The sequence below is a fragment of the Lactuca saligna genome, chromosome 9 (assembly GCF_052625555.1).
Source record: "Lactuca saligna cultivar CGN05327 chromosome 9, ASM5262555v1, whole genome shotgun sequence".
NCBI classification, from domain to species: domain Eukaryota; kingdom Viridiplantae; phylum Streptophyta; class Magnoliopsida; order Asterales; family Asteraceae; genus Lactuca; species Lactuca saligna.
Window position 1 is genome coordinate 110,520,749 of NC_136425.1, and position 22,693 is coordinate 110,543,441.

The 22,693-nt window shown below is 39.0% G+C and overlaps 1 protein-coding gene across 1 annotated transcript; it reads right to left on the reverse strand.

Moving 5' to 3' along the window:
- Positions 1-3,392: 3,392 nt before the first annotated feature.
- Positions 3,393-6,813, reverse strand: LOC145016643 (protein FAR1-RELATED SEQUENCE 5-like). Its single transcript, XM_078974892.1, has 8 exons — positions 6,657-6,813; positions 6,500-6,574; positions 6,158-6,219; positions 5,423-6,099; positions 5,084-5,342; positions 4,494-4,745; positions 4,096-4,287; positions 3,393-3,902 (listed from the first exon to the last, which is right to left on the reverse strand). Exons 1-8 carry the CDS (start codon positions 6,811-6,813, stop codon positions 3,393-3,395), a joined length of 2,184 nt encoding a protein of 727 aa, XP_078831018.1.
- Between the last annotated feature and the right edge of the window lie 15,880 nt (positions 6,814-22,693).

Here is a 22,693-nt window from a genome sequence, read left to right on the forward strand (position 1 = left end):
GAGGGTTCGGGAGGTAGTTTCGGGATGAGCATGATGGTGTCGATATGGGCGATGAAACAGGAGCTGAAGAACAGCAAATGCTAAGCTTTAAGAGGGATTTTGGAGATGAAGAGGTAATATTATGGTAGATTATGAAGTAAATATTCTGAAAGTAATAGTTAATGATATATTCTAATAGAATATATAGTACACATTTTTGTAATGTTATCATTTATTAATTATATGTGTTTCAGGCGTACGCAGCTGTTATAGAGCATAGTTATGGGGTTATTGTAACAGAGAAAAGTACTATGGAGGTTGCGTTGAAGGATGGGTTGTTAATATTCCCTCATAGTGTGGTGTTGAATGAGTGGATGGAGAAAATGAATGAACTTTTTAAGGGAGTGTTTGAAGGGGCAGGTAACAAAAAAGTGCATGAGTCTGCCTGCTTTAATGAGGTAAATATGAATGATGTAAGTGATGGCGGTGAAGGAAATAGTTCACCTGTTAAAGGGTTGATACTTACTGAAGTAAATACTGAAAAGGAAGACAATTATACCACACCTGTTGATACGACTTCTTTAACAATGAATCAGTTTCATCGACTTCCAGGGGTGAATGAGCAAATAATCAAGTTGTTGGAGGAAACTGAGTTACAAGTGTATAAAAAGAAAAAGCAAATGTCAGTAATAAGTGGGGATAATCTGGTAGGAAGAAATATAGGAGAAGCTGTTGATAATGTTGGAGGATATGATGATGATGACAAAAGGGAAAAACGTATTCCTAAAAAAGCAAAAGTATTTCATTCGCCCTATATTGAAAGAATTGTTAAGGTTGGGGAAAAACTGTCTAAGGATGAAACATGGATATGCAATTCAGTTTTTGCATCTACAAGAGATGATGGGTATGTATTTATATATATGTTTATATATGTGTCACTTATTATATTTCTATAATTTTAAAATGAATGTTTTAAGATGTTATACATATTTTTTTCACAGGGATGAGATTTGGGACATTGTAACAGGTCATTTGCTGCACCAGGGTTTTGCATATCAATTTAATCATGAAATGTTTTTGCATTCTAAAATAGTTGATTGTTGGGCTGCGTTTTTAAATAAAATGGATAATCTGGTAGGAAGAAATATAGGAGAAGCTGTTGATAATGCTGGAGGATATGATGATAATGACAAAAGGGAAAAACGTATTCCTAAAAAAGCAAAAGTATTTCATTCGCCCTATATTGAAAGAATTGTTAAGGTTGGGGAAAAACTGTCTAAGGATGAAACATGGATATGCAATTCAGTTTTTGCATCTACAAGAGATGATGGGTATGTATTTATATATATATGTTTATATATGTGTCACTTATTATATTTCTATAATTTTAAAATGAATGTTTTAAGATGTTATACATATTTTTTTCACAGGGATGAGATTTGGGACATTGTAACAGGTCATTTGATGCACCAGGGTTTTGCATATCAATTTAATCATGGAATGTTTTTGCATTCTAAAATAGTTGATTGTTGGGCTGCGTTTTTAAATAAAATGGAAAAGTACAAGGATGAATCATCGCTTTCAAGATTTTTCTTCGATACAACTATTGTGGTATGAATTTATTTTGTAAAAAAAATTTTAATTCAAATTTATTTCTGTAGAATTAATATTGATGTTGAGTTGGGGTTTTTCAGATAGAAGATATATTGAATGAGCTAAAGTCGGAAGATATGAAATGTAGGCTTATTGGTACTTTATTGCGAATCTACACTAAGAAATTTGATGTGAAGCCAAGTTTTAGAGACGTTGCACTTGTAAGATTATTTTATAAATATAATATTTGTGGCATCAATTAATATTAACTTAACCTCTTCTTTTAATGTGTACAAGGTTTTCTTCCGAATAGTTGATGATGGAAAGTATTACTTACTCATCTTTGATCTGAGATCAAGTTTGTACTACATAGTAGATCATGTGAAGAGAAGAGGAACTTTGGAAAGAAAGTATGGCATGATACCAAACCTGGTGGTAAGATAATCAATAAATTTCTGATTAATAATTTTCGATTCTAAGGAATATTATAAGATTATTTTTTATGTATCTATTGTAATTAATGCCAGAAAAAACTGTTTTGCAACTACTTGACATCACAACATCATCCAATGGCAAAAACGTTAACTTTTAAAGCAGCACGTGTGATTAACATATCTTGGCTAGTTGAAAAATCTGGAACAGAATGTGGAATATACCTCATAAGGCATATGGAAACGTACATGGGGGAATATGAAGGGCGTTGGGAGTGTGGTCTTACAGGTAAAATGCCTGCTGATGTGAGTGCTACAATTAAGCTAAGGACGAAATAAATGGCAAGGTTGTTGACATCTGATTTCAATAAGTTTAAGAGTATGATAGTTAAAGATATTGAAGCATTTTGTAAGCTTGATATTTTGGAACAAGATATGCTTCTAAGAGAGTAAACTGAAAACAGGAAGAAAAAAAGAAAAACAAAGGGTCGTAGGTAAGAATTTGGCGTGATATTTAATAAGTTGACAGATAAACTTTGATATGTCATGAGCTGAACTTGTTTTTTTTGAATGTTGAAACATGACTCTACCTTATGTTAGATGTTTGAAAAAGTAGATTGTCTATCAGACGTTATGAAGTAATGTTATCAGTAGTATTCGATATATGTTATAATGGAATGTTGATTTTCGTATAATGGGCGTCTTGATGCATTGTTTAAATTCTGGGATGATGATGTTGTGCATTGTGAAAATCAAAGGTTTTTGTTAGTAATGTAGTTTTCATATAATGCAAATTAATATTACTAATGCATATGTTGATGTTTTTTTGTTTCTAATAATCTTTTTAATATAATTCAATGTGGTGGTTAATAATGTTTTGTGACTATTGTGAATAGAATATTTTTTTTACAAATTATATGATGATGATGCAAGGTAGTATTTGTTATGATTCTGATAGAATACGTTATGTAGATATTATGAAATAGAATATAAACATAATGAATTCTTGTCTACAAATTGCATGTATCGTTTGTATATTACAGTAAATAATAAAACATTTTTGTTAACATTAAAATCAAACTTAAAATGATTGAAAGAAGTTGTATATGTTGCTGTAAATTATACAACTGATGAAAATTTTGTATTAGAATTTTTGAAAATAATGAAGTTATACAGTCAATGGAATGAATTTTTCTATTACGTTTTATGAGTATTTTTAAGTAATAAGATAATATAAATATTGTTATGTTGATTGACAATGTCATCGTCAATAGTAATAAAAGTGAATACTTTATTGAACGATATAAAATATAACAATAAGTGTGAATCGACAGAATTAAATCAAATGTCATTCTAATAAACTTAAAAAAAAAAAAAAAAACAAGGAACTTATTTCTTGGTGTTCTTTAGAGGACAATTTCTTTTGTTATAATGAACCATCTGCTCACATGTAGCACATTTTCTCTTTGGTTTCGAGATTTCCTTCTCAATCATCTCTTTTGTAGATTTTAATCTTTTTCCACGACTACCGCAGCCTTTGTTACAAATATCTGTAGGATTTTGAATGTCATTAACATCAGATTCTACATCAGGAACAACCACACCTAAAAGCTGCTTGAAATGATCTGCTCTGGTCGGTAGATCATGATTTGGACAGTCGTCTACGAATTTTTTTTTCAAGTTATTATGTTCGTCAAGGTATAACTTTAACTTTGCTGCATCGTAGCTCAAAAAAGACACATAACGGTCAACAGTTGAAAAAATATCAATAGCAGTCATGTCAGAAGTAGAATCGTCAAAAGAATTATTGAAGCGTCTTTTCAGTAATTCTGTTGGAATGACATCCCTACGCCAACGTTTCAAAATATACTTTTCAGGAATTTGTTCGATGCCATAAAACTTAAACACACAGAATATGTGTATGCATAAGATACCTAAATGTTCAAAATGCATACAAACATTTGAACGAACCATCTTTGGTTGAGTGTGTGACCTGGAAAATATAAGATGATTAGTGAAAATAATTAAGTTGTAAATTTTTAGTGTTTAAATGTAAATGATAAAATGACAATTAATGTGAAAAAAAACATACCGTGTATTCAGTATCCCTTATAAGACAATCGTAATTGTATTCCTCATCTTTGTCATCAACATCGACATCATTTGTTTGCCTAATAGTTATGTTCTTTCTTTTCTCCATAACAATAATCGTGTCAACACCGTTGGAAGATATCACATTCTTTTGGAAACAATTATCTTCAGATCTTGATATCTCCTTCTGAACCTGATAAAAAATCTTTCGTGTATATACATTTGAAGCATGAGGTTCATACGGAGTACGGGTAATGAATTTAGGAAAAATGGTGGCAGTATTAAAATCATTGAGAATTTGGTTATGTCATTGTCATTCCATAACTGATTCAAATGTCATCATAAACATAACAAGATAAGAACCGCTTAGAGTCGTGGTTTGAAATGACCAATTCTGACTTGCGATGTAGTCTGCATAAGATCAGACATTGGAATGTGCTTGAAAAATGCGGGGATCCAAGATTTTCGCAATCCATGCATTGTATTCATCCAAGTGTTATCAGTAATTTTAAACTCCTCCAACATCTGACGCCACACATTTTCGAATTCATGTGGTTCCAGCTTAGAATTCCAAATTATAGAGTGAAAACGCTTTCGAAATTTTTGATTGGTTGTTGCGTCTTCAATTGATAAAATCTGTATAAATTCGTTCTGTTAGAATATGATATCATGAAGGTAGAATGTGGAAAAATAATTGTAGAATCAGAACAAAAGTAAGAGTTAAACCAATTGATTCTGTCAGAATATGATATAATTGTATAATCATAACAAAAAGTAAGAGTTAAAGACAATGGGTTTGTTAACATGAATTGATTCTGTTAGAGTATGAGATAACGAATGCAGAATTTTAAAAAAAATTGTAGAATGATAAGAAAAATTAAGAGTTAATGCAATTGATTCTGTTTAAAACAAAACATTCTGGCAGAATATGAGAAAACAATTGTAGAATCATACCAAAAAAATAAGAATAGTATTCTTTTTATGTATACCTTATTTGGCAACTTCTTCGTTATATGCCACATACATAACCTATGATGTGCCAATGGGAAAACCTTATCTATAGCTTTTTTCAAAGCTGGATCTTGATCAGATAAAACCAATTGAGGTTGTTTTCTAAAAGCTTTCAAAAAAGCTCTAAGCAACCATTCATAAGAAACTCCATCTTCTTTACTTAAAAGACCAACATCAAATGTTACACATTTTTTGTGATTGTCAATGCCAGTAAACGGTAGAAAAACCATATCATACCTATTTAAAAAATAAAATATTAGTTTACATAAATGGAAATAATGAAATTCTTATTGAAAAGTATTAAAGGTGATAAATACTTATTTATGCTAAATGTGGCATCGAATGATATAACGTCTCCGAATGAATTGTAATTATACTTTGCTGTTTCATCAGCCCAGAATAAAGAATTCAATCTCTTGTTCGACACTTTATACTCAAAAGTAAATGATGGGACATTTTTCTTCATATCATTCATCTTGTCAACAAGGAATTTCGCGTCCCTCCCACCTATGTAACAATTAAGATTCCTCCTAGCATTCTTGAAATCAGTAACCAATCCACCTCGAACCGATGGACCAACCTGAAGAGCACTATACAGTCTATGTGCTTTTACAGGACCAATGTTCTGTTTTGACAAATTATGAATGAAAATTTCTTGGGAATAATCAAGTTTTCTTTTTGAACGAGATAAGTGCATATTGCCTTTGCTAAACAACTCATGATTATGTCGCTCTACAAAATCACTCACGACATATGTAAGAGTACCGGGAATTATTTCTAAAACAACTTTCGCTTTACAATTCCTCCTAAATAGATCTTTCCTTCTTTGAGTCTTCTTATGCTGAATATCTAGAGTATCTAGTTTACTAGTAGTCGGATTACCTTCCCGATTGCACACAAGATGTCTATTTGTAATAATCCCATTTATTTTTTGGACTCTTCCAAGCCTGACATCAAAACCAGATTCTAATGCATATTTTCTATACATTGTTTTCTGCTTCACCATATGAATTAAATTTTGATGAAACTTTTGGTTTGATGTCATCTAAAACAATCGGAGTCCAATACAAGGTGCCACCAGGAGAAACATAATCATGAGTAACATGTGGTTGTCCTGCTTAAACATAGCAAATACAAAATTATTATGAAAGAATTATATAACTTTTATTCTGACACAATTTTATTTTTTCTGTAAAAAATAAAAAAAAATTCTGAATTGAAATTGGTACCTTCAATGAAATCAATATTAAACTTTGTATCTTCATGAGTAACATGTGGTTGTCGTGTTTAAAATAGAAAATACATAATCATTGTGAATGAATTATATAAATATTATTCTGAAAGCATTAACTTTTTTCTGTAGCAACTTCAGTATCATGAATTGAATTTATTACCTTCACTATAATCAATATTAACCTCTATATCTTCATCAACGAAGTGATTTTCGTCTTCATCATTATTTGCGTCCTCTGTATGTTCAGCAATGAAAGTATTAACAATATAGAATCTGAAAACAGAATGAAAAATTAAACAAAAAATCAAAAAACTAACCTAAATTAGGATTACTGCTTTCTCCTGTTTGAAATCCGTCATTATATAGTGTATCATTATCAGGAAAATCGAAATCTTCAATTCCATTGCCATCATCACTAGCCAAATAATGTTCCTCATACATATGATTATTGACATCTGCTTCTTGATCGCCCATTGCTAAGAAATTCCGAGAGTGTTGTCTATGCTTTGTTAGTTGAAAAATCAAAATATTTAAAAATGTCATACAAACTAGATAGGGATGAAAACGGATTCTATGCAAATTAAAAGCCTTGATATTAGGGATCATTGATAAAAATAAATGATTCCGATTTGATTTTTTTTTTTAAAAAACATGATAAAGGGAAAACATGAAAACGGTACTATATTCACATTTCAAATATAAAAAATTCCAACATTACATTATATTAACTACTTAACAATAAAATTATGTATTTTTTTAAAGAAAAGTTGCAGAATATTTTATTGACGAAAGTATTCTATTAGAATGATATATAAATATGCCTTACAAAACTCCGCATGTTATCGAAATGAAATAATTCTATCAGAATACTATCGCAAGTATGACTTATAAAACATATCAATTTTTGTTAACTCGAATCAATGCACGCATCAACAACTCTTGTTAACTCGACTCTACTATGATATTCTGTTGGAAAGATAACCTGTATGATCATATAACACATAAATATATCATAGAACACGAACAACTTATTAATTTTAACCATAATACTTAAAGAAAAACACATAGACTTCATCAAACAACAACTTTATTACACTGAACTGAAACTTGATAATACCATATAATTCATCAAAAAATACTTTTATTTTACTGAAATCAAACTAAATAATATCTAAAAACGTCCAATTTGATGAAGTTCTTGTAGTTCTATGATTTCTTCAATCCAGAAGGACAATTCCTGCTATCATGACCAACTCCAAAGCATGTTTTACATCTTCTTATTTTCTTCACAACTTTATTCACCGGATTCTTGGAATCATTGACATTACCCAAATCCTTCCCGGGATTTTGATCATCGTTTGCCTGGAATATTATCAAATTGAAGAAAAGGGTGTGTGGGGGAAGTTTGAAACAAAATCAGTATTATCGTTGACAGAAGCTTGTAAATATGTATCAATACCTGGTTCTGATTTCCAGAATGAACATCCATCGAATGAGTAACACAAATTGATCGGCAGAGTATGTATTCGAGAATTGTGATCTGTGTTTGTGGATCGGACGTTAAAATCAATTATATAGAGAAAATTACATTAAAGATAAATAAATCAATCAAAAAAAATTGCCTAATATGAAGGGATAAGATCCAGATTAAATAAGGAATTAAAATGAAAGATTACATAATTACCCTTATGGATTAAAAAAATTAATTAACAATTTGCTAAATTGTGATTGGTGCATTTAAGCACACACTACTTATTGAAAACATTTGAACCTAACTCTCTCTTGTGGTCATGTTCAAATCCTGTTCAAATCCTGGCACCACTCAGCCCTTGTGGCCATGGAGGTTAGCCTGCAGTGACTCCAGGGCATGAGACAAAGCTTTATGTTTGCAGCGGGGGATTAGTCGGTGCGCGAAAGCTGGCCCGGAAACCCTCGTTAGGGAAGTTCCCTTTCCAAAAAAAAACCTAACTCTCTCTCTCTCTCTCTCTATATATATATATATATATATATATATATATATATATATATATATATATATATATATATATATATATATATATATATATATATATATATAAACAAAATCATATTTTCCTTTACAATTTAGTCATTACACTTACTCAATAGTTATTACCACATTAAACTAAAAAACTAAAAAGTTAATAAAATTCTTTAGTAACTAATATAGTTATTTTACTAATTTATATTACTAGACAAGAAAGTTGTCTCATGTTGTTATTGCGGATTTTTAACTATTACAATTGAAAAATAGATAGAATTTGGTAATGTATCGTTACCAATCTGTACCAACCAAACTTGTTAGTAGCCAAACAAGTTGGTACCAATTTTACTTTGTACGGTACCGGTAGCAAAAAATTTATACCAAATAGAATTGGTACGGTACACGGTTTGACTAAAAATAAATTGGTACCGTACCATGTTCAACTCTAATACCAACATAAAGATATATCTTTATATTTACAAAATAAGAATGGAGAAAATGATTGGTGGCCACTTCAAATTTATGATTAAACTTGGAGGCCACTATTCATGGTGTCAGAAACCTAAACGCTTCTTTCATCATATGAATCCACACAGTAATGAGCGCTTTAAGTTGGGATTTGTTGGTTGATACCTAACCTTCTCACTTAGTGGGGTGGGGAAGTCTTGTTATGGTGTGTTAATCCAATAGAATCCTTGTGTGTTTTTTTAAAAGATATTACAGACAAAATAATAATCAAATTACATTTTGTGCACACCTATTTAACTATATTTAAACTGCCGCAGCCACAACCATTAAACTCTGAAATTTTTTTATAGATATTTTATTACCATAATACGCCTTTATAACTTTCGTATTCAATTAATTAACAAAAAGAAAAAAAATTGGTATGTTGGATTACTTGTTGGAATAAAACTAAGCATAAAGCAATCAGGGGAAACATATAGCTGATTACTTTCATATCTAATAAAACATAGTGGACTTTATAAATTTCCAAATAAACTTATAATCCAGTTTTTTTTTTTTTTTTTTATTTATAATTAAACAGCTACACATGTCTCCTGTCATACCCTTATCTCTACATCTTTGGAATTATTAACATTTGCAGAGGGACACTTTTCTGTTAATTCGTAGGTTATCTGGAGTGAAACCAATTTCATGCGTAAAAATCCTAGGTGGCACTCCAGGAGATGCGTGAACACCACCCCCAGGGTCGGTGGGTTGGGTGTGGTGTGAGTGGGAGGACGAAGGAAGACGCTGCATCTTATTGGTGGTGAATCTGGCCCCACACAATTTCCCTCTTTCTATTTATTTCTTTTTGCCCCCTTCACCACCAACCCACCGGTGAACACCATTTCATACTCTGGTGGGTTGAGTATGGAATGATGAAATATCTATGTGGCATCCCAAACAACGCGTGACCATTCCATATGGCCTTAATCACAGGTTATAAGTCGTTTGGTTATAATCAAGGTTTTCATCGGAAAATGTGTAGGATTGTTCACTCAATAAACCATATATCAACGTCAAAATTCCTCACGATACAATCACTTATGAGATTAATGTAGAGGTTTTTGTTAAAAAATTATAATAATATATATAAATATTATAATTTACTAAAAATTAAGGTGGCTGCTACACGTTTATGGAGTTGCAACATGTTATTCAATTCAAGATTAATAGTCATAAAACGTCATTGTTATTAGAGTTTAATGGTTATACTAAACCTTTGGGTATAAATTGTGCATTGTCCTCAACATACAAAGACACACCAATCTCTTGCATAATCTTTGATCCCCATCATCATAGATTGCTTAAAGAAATACTAAGGTCTTTGTTGAGGAAGACTATTACACACGAGTTCTACTTTGTCGTCCAAATTCCGCATCAAAAAGACGACAAAAGTAATCAATGGATAAAAGGTATGTATTTCTTTTAGATATGGGTAATTCATTAATATGGTTCGATCTGGGATTTATATTATCTTATGCAAACAATTGGTATCAGAGTCATCATATTTTTTGGATCGATTTAAAGTAAGTTTTTTTTTATTCTAGTATGTTTGGATTTTAAAAAAATCACATACATGATTTGTGACAAAATCTTCTAATAACTATATTTACCAAAAGTTATAAACCAAATGCAATTTTTTTTTGTGTGCACGCTTAGTTTGTTCAATGATAACCTTCCATATATTTATCTTGTGGTGTTTTTTCTCTTGAATCTTGAGATGTCATGTTATGACAATTTTTTCATGGCTCGTTAGGTTTTTTTGTTCTTATATGTCTTGAGAATGTCATAAGTTTCGGATTTAAAAACACCACCATTAAACAATGCACCTTTGTTAAGATGGTACGTATAACAAGTAATTAAATCAACCCCATCAATTAATGAGGAGAACATCGATTATATATAATGGATTTACAATAAATACACAATAATATTATCCACTAATACCCCCCTTCAATCGAAACGGTGGTGGTCCTAGGTGTAGCATGGTACGAAAAGTCTCGAACTGAGAACATGAAAGACTTTTAGTGAAGATATCGACCACCTGAAGATTGGTTGGAACAAATTTTGTGAAGAGTTTGCCTGAGCTGACCAATTCCCGGATAAAGTGATAGTCTAAATCAATGTGCTTGACACGTTTATGTGAGCCTGGATATTGTGTCATAAAAAAGCACTCTTGTTATCACAAAGAAGTGTAGGTCTATCTGGAGGAAGCGCATGCAACTCTCTTAAGAGATGAGTAATCCATACTATTTTAGCAGCAGTAGTGGCCATTGCCCTATATTCAGATTCACAACTGGACCATGAGACAGTAGGTTGCTTTTTAGCACTCCAAGACACAAGATTCCCACCTAGGTAAATAGAGTAGCCATATGTAGAGCGACGTGTGTCTAAGCAACGAGCCCAATCAACATTAGAGTAGCCAAGTATGGAATTTTTGTGAGGCCGACTGTAAGTGAGACCAAAGGAGATGGTGCCTTTAACATACCGAAGAATTCGTTTAACATATTGAAAATGATCAACCATTGGGACTTGGAGATATTGAGAAACTTGATTAACCGTGTAAGACAAATCTGGTCGTATGATTGTCAAATACTGAAGAGCCCCGACTAAAGATTTATAGAGAGTTGGATTCTTAAAAGGCATACCATCTGTTTGAAAGGATGCATGGGGAGGTAGAGGTGTGATCATGGGTTCAGAATCATAAAGATCAGCCCTTGTGAGAATGTCTCTAGCATACTTTGATTGAGTGAGAAAAAAACCATTATCTGGGTAAGCAACTTCAAGGCCCAATAAATAACTAATATCACCAAGATCTTTGATGGCAAACTCGTGATTTAAACAAGAAATAAAATTGGCAATAATAGTCTTATCATTTCCTGTAAGAATAAGATCATCCACATATACGAGTAAGTACATGATGCATGAGACATTTGTGAACACAAAGAGAGAAGTGTATGCATGACTGCAACTACAGCCATATGAAAGAAAAAAAATGCTCAAGCGTTGGAACCAAGCTCGTGGAGCTTGTTTTAAGCCATAAAGCGCCTTGGATAACTTACAAACATGGTTGGGAAATTAAGAATCGGTAAATCCTGAAGGTTGTTCCGTAAAGACCGTCTCATCTAAGTTGCCATTTAAGAAGGCATTTTTTACATCAAGTTGATGCAACTTCCAGCTATGCTACTCAAGCTCCCTCTTCGGATGAAAACTTAGCAAAGGCCTTCCATGCACAATGTCATGTTACTAACAACACTCCCGATTGGCATGTTGATTCGGGAGTGACAGATCACATGACTCCAACCTGTGACTCACTCAAACATTCGACATCATATTCAAGTAACAATAAAGTTGTTTTTGGCAATGGTAAGAAACTTCCAATCACGCATATGGGTTCATCGACTATTTCACATCATATTCCTTTATGCAATATTCTTGTCATTCCAAATCTTACCAAGAAATTACTTTCTGTTAGCAAGTTAACCACTGATCATCCGGTTGATGTTCTATTTTCTCAACATTTTTTCAATATTCAGGATCGGAAAACCAAAAGAGTTCTCGCTAAAGGAAGCTGTGGAAATGGCCTTTATATGCTCAAGGATGAACCCCATGCTTTTGTTGCCACCACCAGAGCTTCAAAAAGAGCCTCTTTTGAGTTATGGCATGCTCGTCTAGGCCACATGTCCTTTGATGTTATTTCTACTATGAATAAATTAGGATTTTTGTCTATTACTTCTTTGATAACTTCATCATCCATGAAATTGTTAATTTTGTTGACATTATTTAGTAAATATTATGATGGATTTCTAAAAGATAAGATTTATAAATTGATTTTGGACTTAAACAAAAATTCAAATAGATATGACAATTACACATTGTCATTTGATTGTTTGTCAAATGGATTTAGTTTTTCCACTTGACCATTTTAACTAAGTTGAAATTTAGTAAGTGTTTGTTTCCTAATCTTATTGTGGTATTTTTATTTTTGAATGGCGGAAATTTTATTATATACTAGCAAGGAGCTAGAAAAAAAACCATTACAATAAAATAGAAGAAGAAGAAGAAGAAGAAGAAGAAGTCCAACTAATTTTTCTTTGAAACATCTATTGGAAATCCAAAAAAACCCTATGAACAAAATCATAAAAAATGCCAGACTTCCTAGGAAGAGCCGTTCTAAAAACCACAGAATTACGAAAAATCCACAAACTCCATAAAATTGTAACCAAGAAGTCCAACTTATTTTTGCTTTGATACACTTATTGGGGTATTTTGATATGGACATAATGCTTGTTTGCAATAAGTCAAAATTGAGTAAAGTCTGGTTTGACTTTAATAAAGTATTTTAAACAATATAAAATATTTTTGTTATAGAAGATGTTAAATTGTAACATAGTATTTGTCTCAAAAGCCCATCATAGTAAAATTATATCATAATCATCAAACTAAAATAATAATCATCATTGCAAAAATCCTTTGAATGAAATGTTGTACAATCAAGTCGGACCCTTCCTTCTTGAATTGGAAGTACCAGAATATCACATATCATACTTACATTTCTATGAGCTACCCCCATGCTCCCATGATACAGGTGTCATAGAGTACTCCCATGTCTTTCCTTGCACTGCCACATGCTTCCCTCATGGTCTCATGTACAAGTGTCATGGGATACAATCATGGTCTATCCTTGCATTGTCATGGCTACCACATGGTCTTATATACAAGTGTCACTGGCTTGCCTCATTCTCTTTTACATAAATTCCACAAGCTACCATCGGGATACTCCATGGAAGTATCACAAAGATAACTAACCTCATACACAATATAGTGAGAAGACTCACTTGTCTCACAAAGTAAGATAAACCACAACTAACTATCACACAACTGGTGATACAATACACCTATTAATGAAACAAGGTCTAACCTTTGTCTATACTCTAGATCTAGTAGTTTGACTAAAAGTCAACCCATGTGAAAGAGGCAATGGTCAAAGTTAACAATCCAAGTCTACTTCAGAGAGCTACCATGTCAAGGCCTCTTATTGATCACGTCTTGATATGATAAGGACAAAATAGTAACGCACCCACCATCCCTCCCAGTCGCTATGTCTTGACAGCTAAAATGTCACGTCGTGAAAACAAGGTTCAACAACTTTATGTATTAAGCCATTTTCTATCCATTCCATGAGCTCCAAAACTCAGCTATGATTTTTCCTAAGGTCTTGATGGATAAAGTTTCCAACTTTCTCCATTAAGACATCCCAATAAGCCAAGATCCAAAAACATGGGTCCTTAATGGAAACTTAAAGCATGAAGTCAATCATTAAGCACTTAATCCTTCTTAAAGCATGAAGTCAACCATTAAGCACTTAATCCTTAAGGTTTTAAGTTCAAACCTACCAGAATGGTTTTAGGGACCCTAATGATCCCTAAAAATGCAAACTTTAATGGACATGCATATCCCATGTATGTCCTTTCTCAAATCTAGGTCAAAAGATGAAATATGACTTAAAAGTCATGTAAAGCCCCCAAATGACAACCTGTAGCACCTGGTTTCCGGTATGTGAATTTTATTTGAGCATTGCCCTATTTTAGCCTTGGACTCGGCGAGTCATAAGGTTCGACTCGCCGAGTAGGGACGAGACTCAGGACACGTTTAAGTGGGCGACTCGGCGAGTCCATATCCTGGACTCGACGAGTCACCGCTGCTGGATGAAACCCTAAGTTTCAAGGGTTTGCACCCTATTTAAACCCTCATTCCGCCCCAACTCGTCCCCATTCACCCCCAGAACTCCTCCAACATCGTTTTCCCTTATTTCCTTGAGAGAATGAAGTGTTCTTGGTGTGTTCTTGAAGGTTTTGAGGAGAAAGAGGAGTAGATCAAGAAGAGGAGAAGGAAATCAGCCATCTTTGTGTCATTTCAACATTTTCCTTGAGGTATATCTTGTTTTTCCCCTGTTTCTATGCTTAAGATTCCATTTGAGACACTCTTGAGCAATTCTTCAAGCTTGTTTGTGCTTAATGTTTCGTAATAAGTGGATTAACCTTTAGATCTAGGCAAGATTGAGCTCCAGGAGCTCAGATCTGTTAGCTTGATGGCCCCATGTGGCTTGTTCATCCTAGATCTACCCTTTTGAGGCATTTTGCACCCTAAAATCCACATTAGTGAATATCCACACGTAAAGTTGGAAACTTTACGTGTGATTTGTGTCCTAGAAGTCCAGATCTATGAATGGCATGGACTGAAATCGAGTAAATCGGTGTATTTGGTGGATGCATGGCGGCGACTCGGCGAGTCTGGTCGCAAGTCACCGATTTGGTCCCTTCATGATGTATCGAGTTGAGCCGTGAGTCACAGGGGGTGACTCGGTGAGTTGGGAGTTGAACTCACCCATGTTAGGACTCGGCGAGTCAATGCCCTGACTCGGCGAGTCCAAGGCAATCTTCATAGATCAAGAACAGACTCGGCGAGTTGTTCATACAACTCGGCGAGTCTTAGCATAAAGTGTTCTTCGGATGAAGATGAACTCGACGAGTTGTTCATACAACTCGGCGAGTAGGATGAAGGAGTGGAATGACAGTTAGAAGATGAACTCGTCGAGTCATAGCCCAACTCGACGAGTAGAACCAGGGACCCAGGACAATAGTTTGCTAGGGACTCAGCGAGTGGAGATCCACTCGGCGAGTCGGGTCAACTGAAAGTTGACTCTAGCATTGGCTTAGAGCTAGACCGGGGGTAAAATGGTCATTTTACCTAAAGGACAGTTAGCAGTGTTTGATTGAGTATGTTGTGGGAATTACAGCCGGAGGACTCCCGGAGCAGCAGCAGTCAGTTAGTTCCCGATCAGTTCAGCAGCTACTTTGAGGTGAGTTACCTTCCAGTAGCGGTGGGTCTAAGGCCACAGTGCCGGTCCACCAGTAGGAGACGTATGATAGATGATTGTCTTTGTGAAATCATCTAGGTTTGCTATTACCTGTTATGTTATATGCTATCATGATACGTTATATGCAATAGTAGTAGAGTTCGGTTGTTAGGACTGCTGGGTAGTCAGACACCCCAGAATTATCTGACGGTATGTGATGGTATGCTTGTATGTTGGTCTGTTATGTTATGCGATAGAGGTAGCGGGAGGGGACCAGTCCCCGAGGATCGGTTGTTAGGACCGATGGGTAGTCAGCACCCCAGAATGGCTTGACATGGGTAGTCAGCACCCCAGAATGGCTTGACACGGGTAAGACGGCACCCCAGAATGGCCGCATGGGTAGGTCGGCACCCCAGAATGGCTGTACCGGGTAGTCAGGCACCCCAGAATAGCCTGGCAGTACGTATGTTATGTGTTTGTGTGGTATGTGGTACGTTGGGGGAACTCACTAAGCTTTGTGCTTACGTTTACAGTTTTGTTTTCAGGTACCTCTGCACCGAAGGGGAAGGAGCCGGCGCGGTAGCGGCACGTCATACACACACTCTTCGGTTTCCGCATTTACGAGATTTACTGGGATTGTACTCTGATATTTTGATGGGATGTATGGTTTGACCTTTTAGAACATGGTTGCGATGTGTTATGGTGTGATCAAACAATGTTTTTATTTATTAATGTTTTCTAAAGTAATATTTTAAAATGAAATTTTCGGACGTAAAAATTGGGTCGTTACAAGTTGGTATCAGAGCCCTGGTTTAAGGGATTCGGACACGCCTTCGGGAGTGTTTGGACTCAAATCGAGGGATTGAAAGATTTTCCAAAAGAAATTGTTCCTTAAAACCCGGAAAAGAGTCATAAGAAAGAGCAAAGTGTGTGACGTGCGCGACCGGCCGAGCTCAAGTAAGTATTCCCCATAGTACCCATACAAGTTTATGTTATGTTTATCAGCTTACATAGAACTGCATGCTAGAATAGGCTAAGGATCTAGGAGTGATGCCTTATGTGCCTGCTTATGTGTTACAACTTTATGAATATTGCATGCTAGAATTGAGTAGACAGCAGTAGGATAGCCTGTTTAGGTTATGCCTGATAGTATGAGCTTAGCATCCTATGTTAAGTGTCGTTTCTTGTTATAAGAATAGTTTTGGCTTGAGTCTGTTTTTTTCCCTTATCCGAATGCTGCTTGCTTCGTGCTTGGTGGGATTCTGAGTAATGGGAATTAGCCACTAGGTAAACACGTCACACCACATGTAATCAGGGTTGAATAATCCCAAAGTATTGGAACTGGCCCTATTGCGCAGCTCTTGTTTGAGTCCAACCGTTGTAGGGACGGATCTTTTACTTGAAGGATTATCTAATCCTCATCACATGTGATGGTGTTTAGGTGGTGGCTAACTGGCATTATGAGGAGACCTACAGCAGCTGAGGACCAGTCGTGTTGAACTTGAGTTTTCCCTAGGGCAAGCCTAGGATGAGAATAACAGAGAGTAGCAGTAGTAAAGGGGAGCTGGTGGAGTCGAGGAATTCCTCGGAGAAGGTACGGCTAGATGTGGAAGGTAGTATGGGCCCGTACTACTGAAAGCAGAGGATCCGTACCCGAGCCGAGGAAGGCCAAGACGAGACCAAGGAACCTGTACGTAGTTGAGATCCCTCAGAAAGTAGCAGTACCACTAATGATTAATATGATGTTTTGCAGAATGGTGGTACTTCGACCGAGACCGACAGATGGCGGGTCAGGAGAGGGGTCAGGTTCGGGATCAGGCACCGAGCCGATTGATGAGAGGCTACGTGAGTTCATCACGTCGGAGATCACTAGGGGCATCCTTGAGTCGACCCCCATCATCTTTGGGTCGATCAAGGAAGGGATCATGGAGTTGATGGAGGATCGCCTACGGGCATTCAGGAGCGACTTGGCCTCTAGCCAGTCGGGATCTCGCACACTGTCCTTCAAGGACTTCAGGGGCAGTGGTGCGCCGGATTTCCATGGGGTGAAGGACCCCATTGTCGCCAGGCCGTGGATTGCGGATATTGAGTCCGCCCAGTTGACCAGCTTCTGCCCCGAGGGGTCGAAGGTGAGGTACGCAGCAGGGTGTTTACGGGACCGAGCCCGGGATTGGTGGGAGTCAGTGGGTGACTCGTTGGGAGCCTCGGCTATCGAGGCAATGACCTGGTCAGACTTTGTGGCTAGGTTCAGGGCAGAGTTTGCACCAGCGGTCGAGCTTCAGCAGCTGGCCAGGGAGTTTCTAGACATGAGGCAGACGACAGAGACCGTGGCGGAGATCACCGCCAAGTTTCGGGAGAGGGCTTTATTGGTGCCCCAGTATGCAGGTGACGAGGATATGAGGAGGACTCGTTACCATGATATGCTACGAGCTGACATTCGGGAGCATGTTAGCTTTTCGGCTTGCCCTACCCTGGACTCCATGATTGCCAGGGCTAGGGAGAGAGAGATAGATTTGGAGCACATCCGGAAACGGAAACTTGAGGATGGTCAGGCAGCAGGGGCTTCGGAGAAGAAGCCCAAGGGATCAGATGGGAGGCCGAAAGGCCAGTCGGGACCGAGTCGCTGCAGGAGGTGCGGCAGGCCGCACGAGGGGGCGTGCAGGATGGGATCGTCAGGCTGCTACAAGTGCGGCAAGTTTGGGCATATCAGCAGGGATTGCACTGCTCCTGCGACAGTTATTCAGACATCGGAGTTGCTGTGTTTCCACTGCAACCAGAGAGGCCACAAGAAGGCCAATTGCCCCATGTTGACAGTTTCAGCGCCAGTGAAGGCGCCAGCTCCAGCGACCCTGCGGATCACGGATGGCCGTCAGGGCAAGGCAGAGGCTCCGGTGGTGAGGAGTCGGGCATTTCAGTTGACTGCCGAGGAGGCATGCGCCGCGCCCGATGTGGTGACGGGTATGATTCCTTCCTTCTATCTTTTATTTTACGTTGTTATGATATTGATATGTGCTCCGTGTGTATACATGTGTATTAGGATCGTTCCATGTGAACGGCATCCCGGTTCAGGTATTGTTCGACTCGGGTGCATCCCGATCGTTCGTTTCTCTTGCTCTTAGCAAGAGATTTCATGAGACTTCAGGCGAGTTAGATTGCCCGTTAGAAGTAGAGATTGCTGACGATCGATCGGTGCGAGCATTGATGGTGTTTCGAGATTGTGTTCTGCGACTGTTTGCGGAGCGTTACCTGGTAGACTTGGTTCCCATTCCATTGCGTGGGAACAAGGTGATTATTGGTATGGATTGGTTGAGCCCTAATGGGGTAGTGATAGATTGCGCGCAGCAGCTAGTGCGAGTCAGGACCCCAAGCGGGGGAGAGTTAGTGATTCATGGAGAGCGGCCGCAGTGTGGACCCACTGTATGTTCAGCAGCGAGGGCTAGGCGCTACCTTCAGCAGGGATGCGCGGGTTATGTCGCGTATGTGATGGATACCCGGGAGGCGGGTAAGGCGACCGTGAGTGAGGTCCCGGTGGTTCGAGATTTTGCTGATGTTTTCCCGGAGGAACTACCTGGGATACCTCCGGAGCGACAGGTGGAGTTCAGGATTGACCTTATTCCCGGTGCGGCTCCGATAGCCAAAGCACCATATCGGTTGGCTCCTCCCGAGATGCAGGAGTTGTCTACGCAGCTGCAGGAGCTGCTGGACAAGGGATTTATTCGGCCGAGCAGTTCACCCTGGGGAGCCCCGATTCTGTTTGTAAGAAAGAAGGACGGGTCGCATCGGATGTGTATAGATTATCGGGAGCTGAACAAGGTAACGGTGAAGAACCGATACCCGCTTCCGAGGATTGACGACCTATTTGACCAGCTTCAGGGAGCATCTTGGTTCTCCAAGATTGACTTGCGTTCGGGGTATCATCAGATGAGGGTCAGGGAGGAGGATATGCAGAAGACTGCGTTTTGGACGCGCTGTGGTCATTACGAGTTCGTGGTGATGCCGTTTGGGCTCACCAATGCTCCTGCCGCGTTCATGGACCTCATGAACCGCGTGTGTAGACCGATGCTGGATCGGTCTGTGATAGTCTTTATCGATGATATCTTGGTCTATTCCAAGACTCGGGAGGAACACGAGGAGCATCTGAGGGAGGTATTGGAGGCCCTGAGGAGGGAGAGCTTGTATGCCAAGTTCTCCAAGTGTGAGTTTTGGTTGCGCGAGGTGCAATTTCTTGGACACCTCGTCAACCAGAACGGGATTCTGGTTGATCCGGCCAAGGTCGAGGCCGTGATGAGATGGGAGGTCCTGAAGTCTCCATCCGAGATTCGGAGCTTCCTGGGATTGGCGGGCTACTATCGGAGATTTATCCAAGATTTCTCCAAGATAGCCGTACCCCTGACACGACTGACGAAGAAAGCCGTGGTCTTTCGGTGGGGACCCGAGCAGCAGGCTGCGTTTGAGATGCTGAGACAGAAATTGTGTGAGGCACCGATCCTAGCCCTGCCTGAGGGCGTAGAGGATTTTGTGGTTTACTGCGATGCGTCCATTTCAGGGTTGGGCGCAGTTCTGATGCAGAGGGGGCATGTCATTGCCTACGCTTCGCGGCAGCTCAAGCCTCACGAGGCAAATTACCCGACGCACGATTTGGAGTTGGGGGCGGTGGTCTTTGCCCTCAAGATTTGGCGGCATTACCTCTACAGGGTTCGGTGTACCATCTACACGGACCACAAGAGTTTGAGGTACCTCATGGACCAGCCGAATCTGAATATGAGGCAGCGGCGGTGGTTGGACGTGGTGAAGGATTATGATTGCGAGATCCTTTACCACCCGGGGAAGGCCAATGTGGTGGCCGATGCGCTTAGCCGCAAGACAGTGCCGATCAGGGACGTCTGTTTGAGGATGACTGTGGTGACTCCCCTGTTGGAGCAGATTCGGGAGGCTCAACAGGAGGCTATCAAGGAGGAGCATCGGAAGAGCGAGCGTGTGGTGGGTCAGGTTTCCTCCTTTGATTATGATGGCAAAGGACTTTTGACATTACACCGTAGGGTGTGGGTGCCGTATCACGGTGGCGTGCGTCAGATTTTGATGGAGGAGGCGCACAAGTCCCGATTTTCTATTCATCCCGGGGCGACGAAGATGTATAGGGATCTTTGTCCGGATTATTGGTGGCCTTGCATGAAGCGGGATGTAGCATGGTACGTCGAGCGGTGTTTGACCTGCAGGAAGGTCAAGGCCGAACATCAGAGGCCGCATGGCAAGATGCAGCCGTTGGACATTCCACTATGGAAATGGGAAGATGTCACGATGGATTTTATCACAAAGCTTCCCAGGACCGCACGGGGAGTGGATTCGATTTGGGTCATCGTGGATAGATTGACCAAGAGTGCTCACTTTATTCCAATTCAGGAGAGCATATCGGCCGAAAAATTGGCCGACATCTATATCAGGGAGATTGTGGCATGGCATGGGGTGCCAGTATCGGTGATCTCGGACAGAGATGTGCGTTTTACTTCCAGATTTTGGAAGAAATTCCATGACGAGTTGGGCACTCGTCTGCATTTTAGCACCGCCTTTCACCCGCAGACAGATGGTCAGAGTGAGCGGACCATCCAGACTTTGGAGGACATGTTACGGGCGTGTGTGTTGGATTTCGGTGGTAGCTGGGATACCTATCTTCCCTTGGCTGAGTTCTCCTACAACAACAGCTATCACGCGAGCATTGACCGACCACCGTTCGAGATGTTGTATCAGCTATCACGCGAGCATTGACCGACCACCGTTCGAGATATTGTATGGGCGGAAGTGCAGAACCCCGATATGTTAGGGGGAGGTTGGCCAGAGAGTCATGGGAAGCACCGAGGTGGTGCTAGAGATGACCGAGAGGATCCAGCAGGTTCGGAGCAGACTTCAGACTGCACAGAGTCGGCAGAAAAGCTACGCCGATAGACGTCGATCCGACTTGGAGTTCCAAGTCGGGGATCTGGTCCTCCTGAAAGTGTCGCCTTGGAAAGGTGTCATTCGATTCAGGAAGCGGGGAAAGTTGGGCCCAAGGTTCATCGGGCCGTTCAGGGTTGCAGCCCGGGTGGGCAAGGTGGCGTATAGGCTGGATCTGCCAGCCGAGCTCAGTCAGATCCACAGCACCTTCCATGTTTCGCAGCTGCGGAAGTGCCTGGTGGATGATTCAGCAGTAGTATTGTTGGAGGATATTCAGGTTGATGACAGCTTGAATTACATTGAGTGCCCAGTTGCAATACTTGACAGAAAGACCAAGACGTTGAGAAACAAGAGGGTAGAACTAGTAAAGGTGCAATGGCAGCACCGCAAGGGTTCGGAATGGACTTGGGAACCGATGGACGAGATGATGGAGCATTACCCCGAGCTGTTTTAGGACCGGGCAGCAGACTTCGAGGACGAAGTCTAAAATAAGTGGGGGAGATTTGTAGCACCTGGTTTCCGGTATGTGAATTTTATTTGAGCATTGCCCTATTTTAGCCTTAGACTCGGCGAGTCATAAGGTCCGACTCGCCGAGTAGGGACGAGACTCAGGACACGTTTAAGTGGGCGACTCGGCGAGTCACCACTGCTGGATGAAACCCTAAGTTTCAAGGGTTTGCACCCTATTTAAACCCTCATTCCGCCCCAACTCGTCCCCATTCACCCCCAGAACTCCCCCAACATCGTTTTCCCTTATTTCCTTGAGAGAATGAAGTGTTCTTGGTGTGTTCTTGAAGGTTTTGAGGAGAAAGAGGAGTAGATCAAGAAGAGGAGAAGGAGATCAGCCATCTTTGTGTCATTTCAACATTTTCCTTGAGGTATATCTCGTTTTTCCCCTGGTTCTATGCTTAAGATTCCATTTGAGACACTCTTGAGCAATTCTTCAAGCTTGTTTGTGCTTAATGTTTCGTAATAAGTGGATTAACCTTTAGATCTAGGCAAGATTGAGCTCCAGGAGCTAAGATCTGTTAGCTTTATGGCCCCATGTGGCTTGT

Excerpts from the sequence above, each read along its gene's own strand:
- LOC145016643 (XM_078974892.1), bottom strand. The coding sequence starts at position 6,813 with ATGGGCGATCAAGAAGCAGATGTCAATAATCATATGTATGAGGAACAT. Across the intron at positions 6,220-6,499 it reads TAATATTGATTATAGTGAAG|GACAACCACATGTTACTCAT; the intron begins GTAATAAATTCA and ends ATGTTTAAGCAG. Across the intron at positions 6,100-6,157 it reads CCTTGTATTGGACTCCGATT|AAAACAATGTATAGAAAATA; the intron begins GTTTTAGATGAC and ends ATGGTGAAGCAG.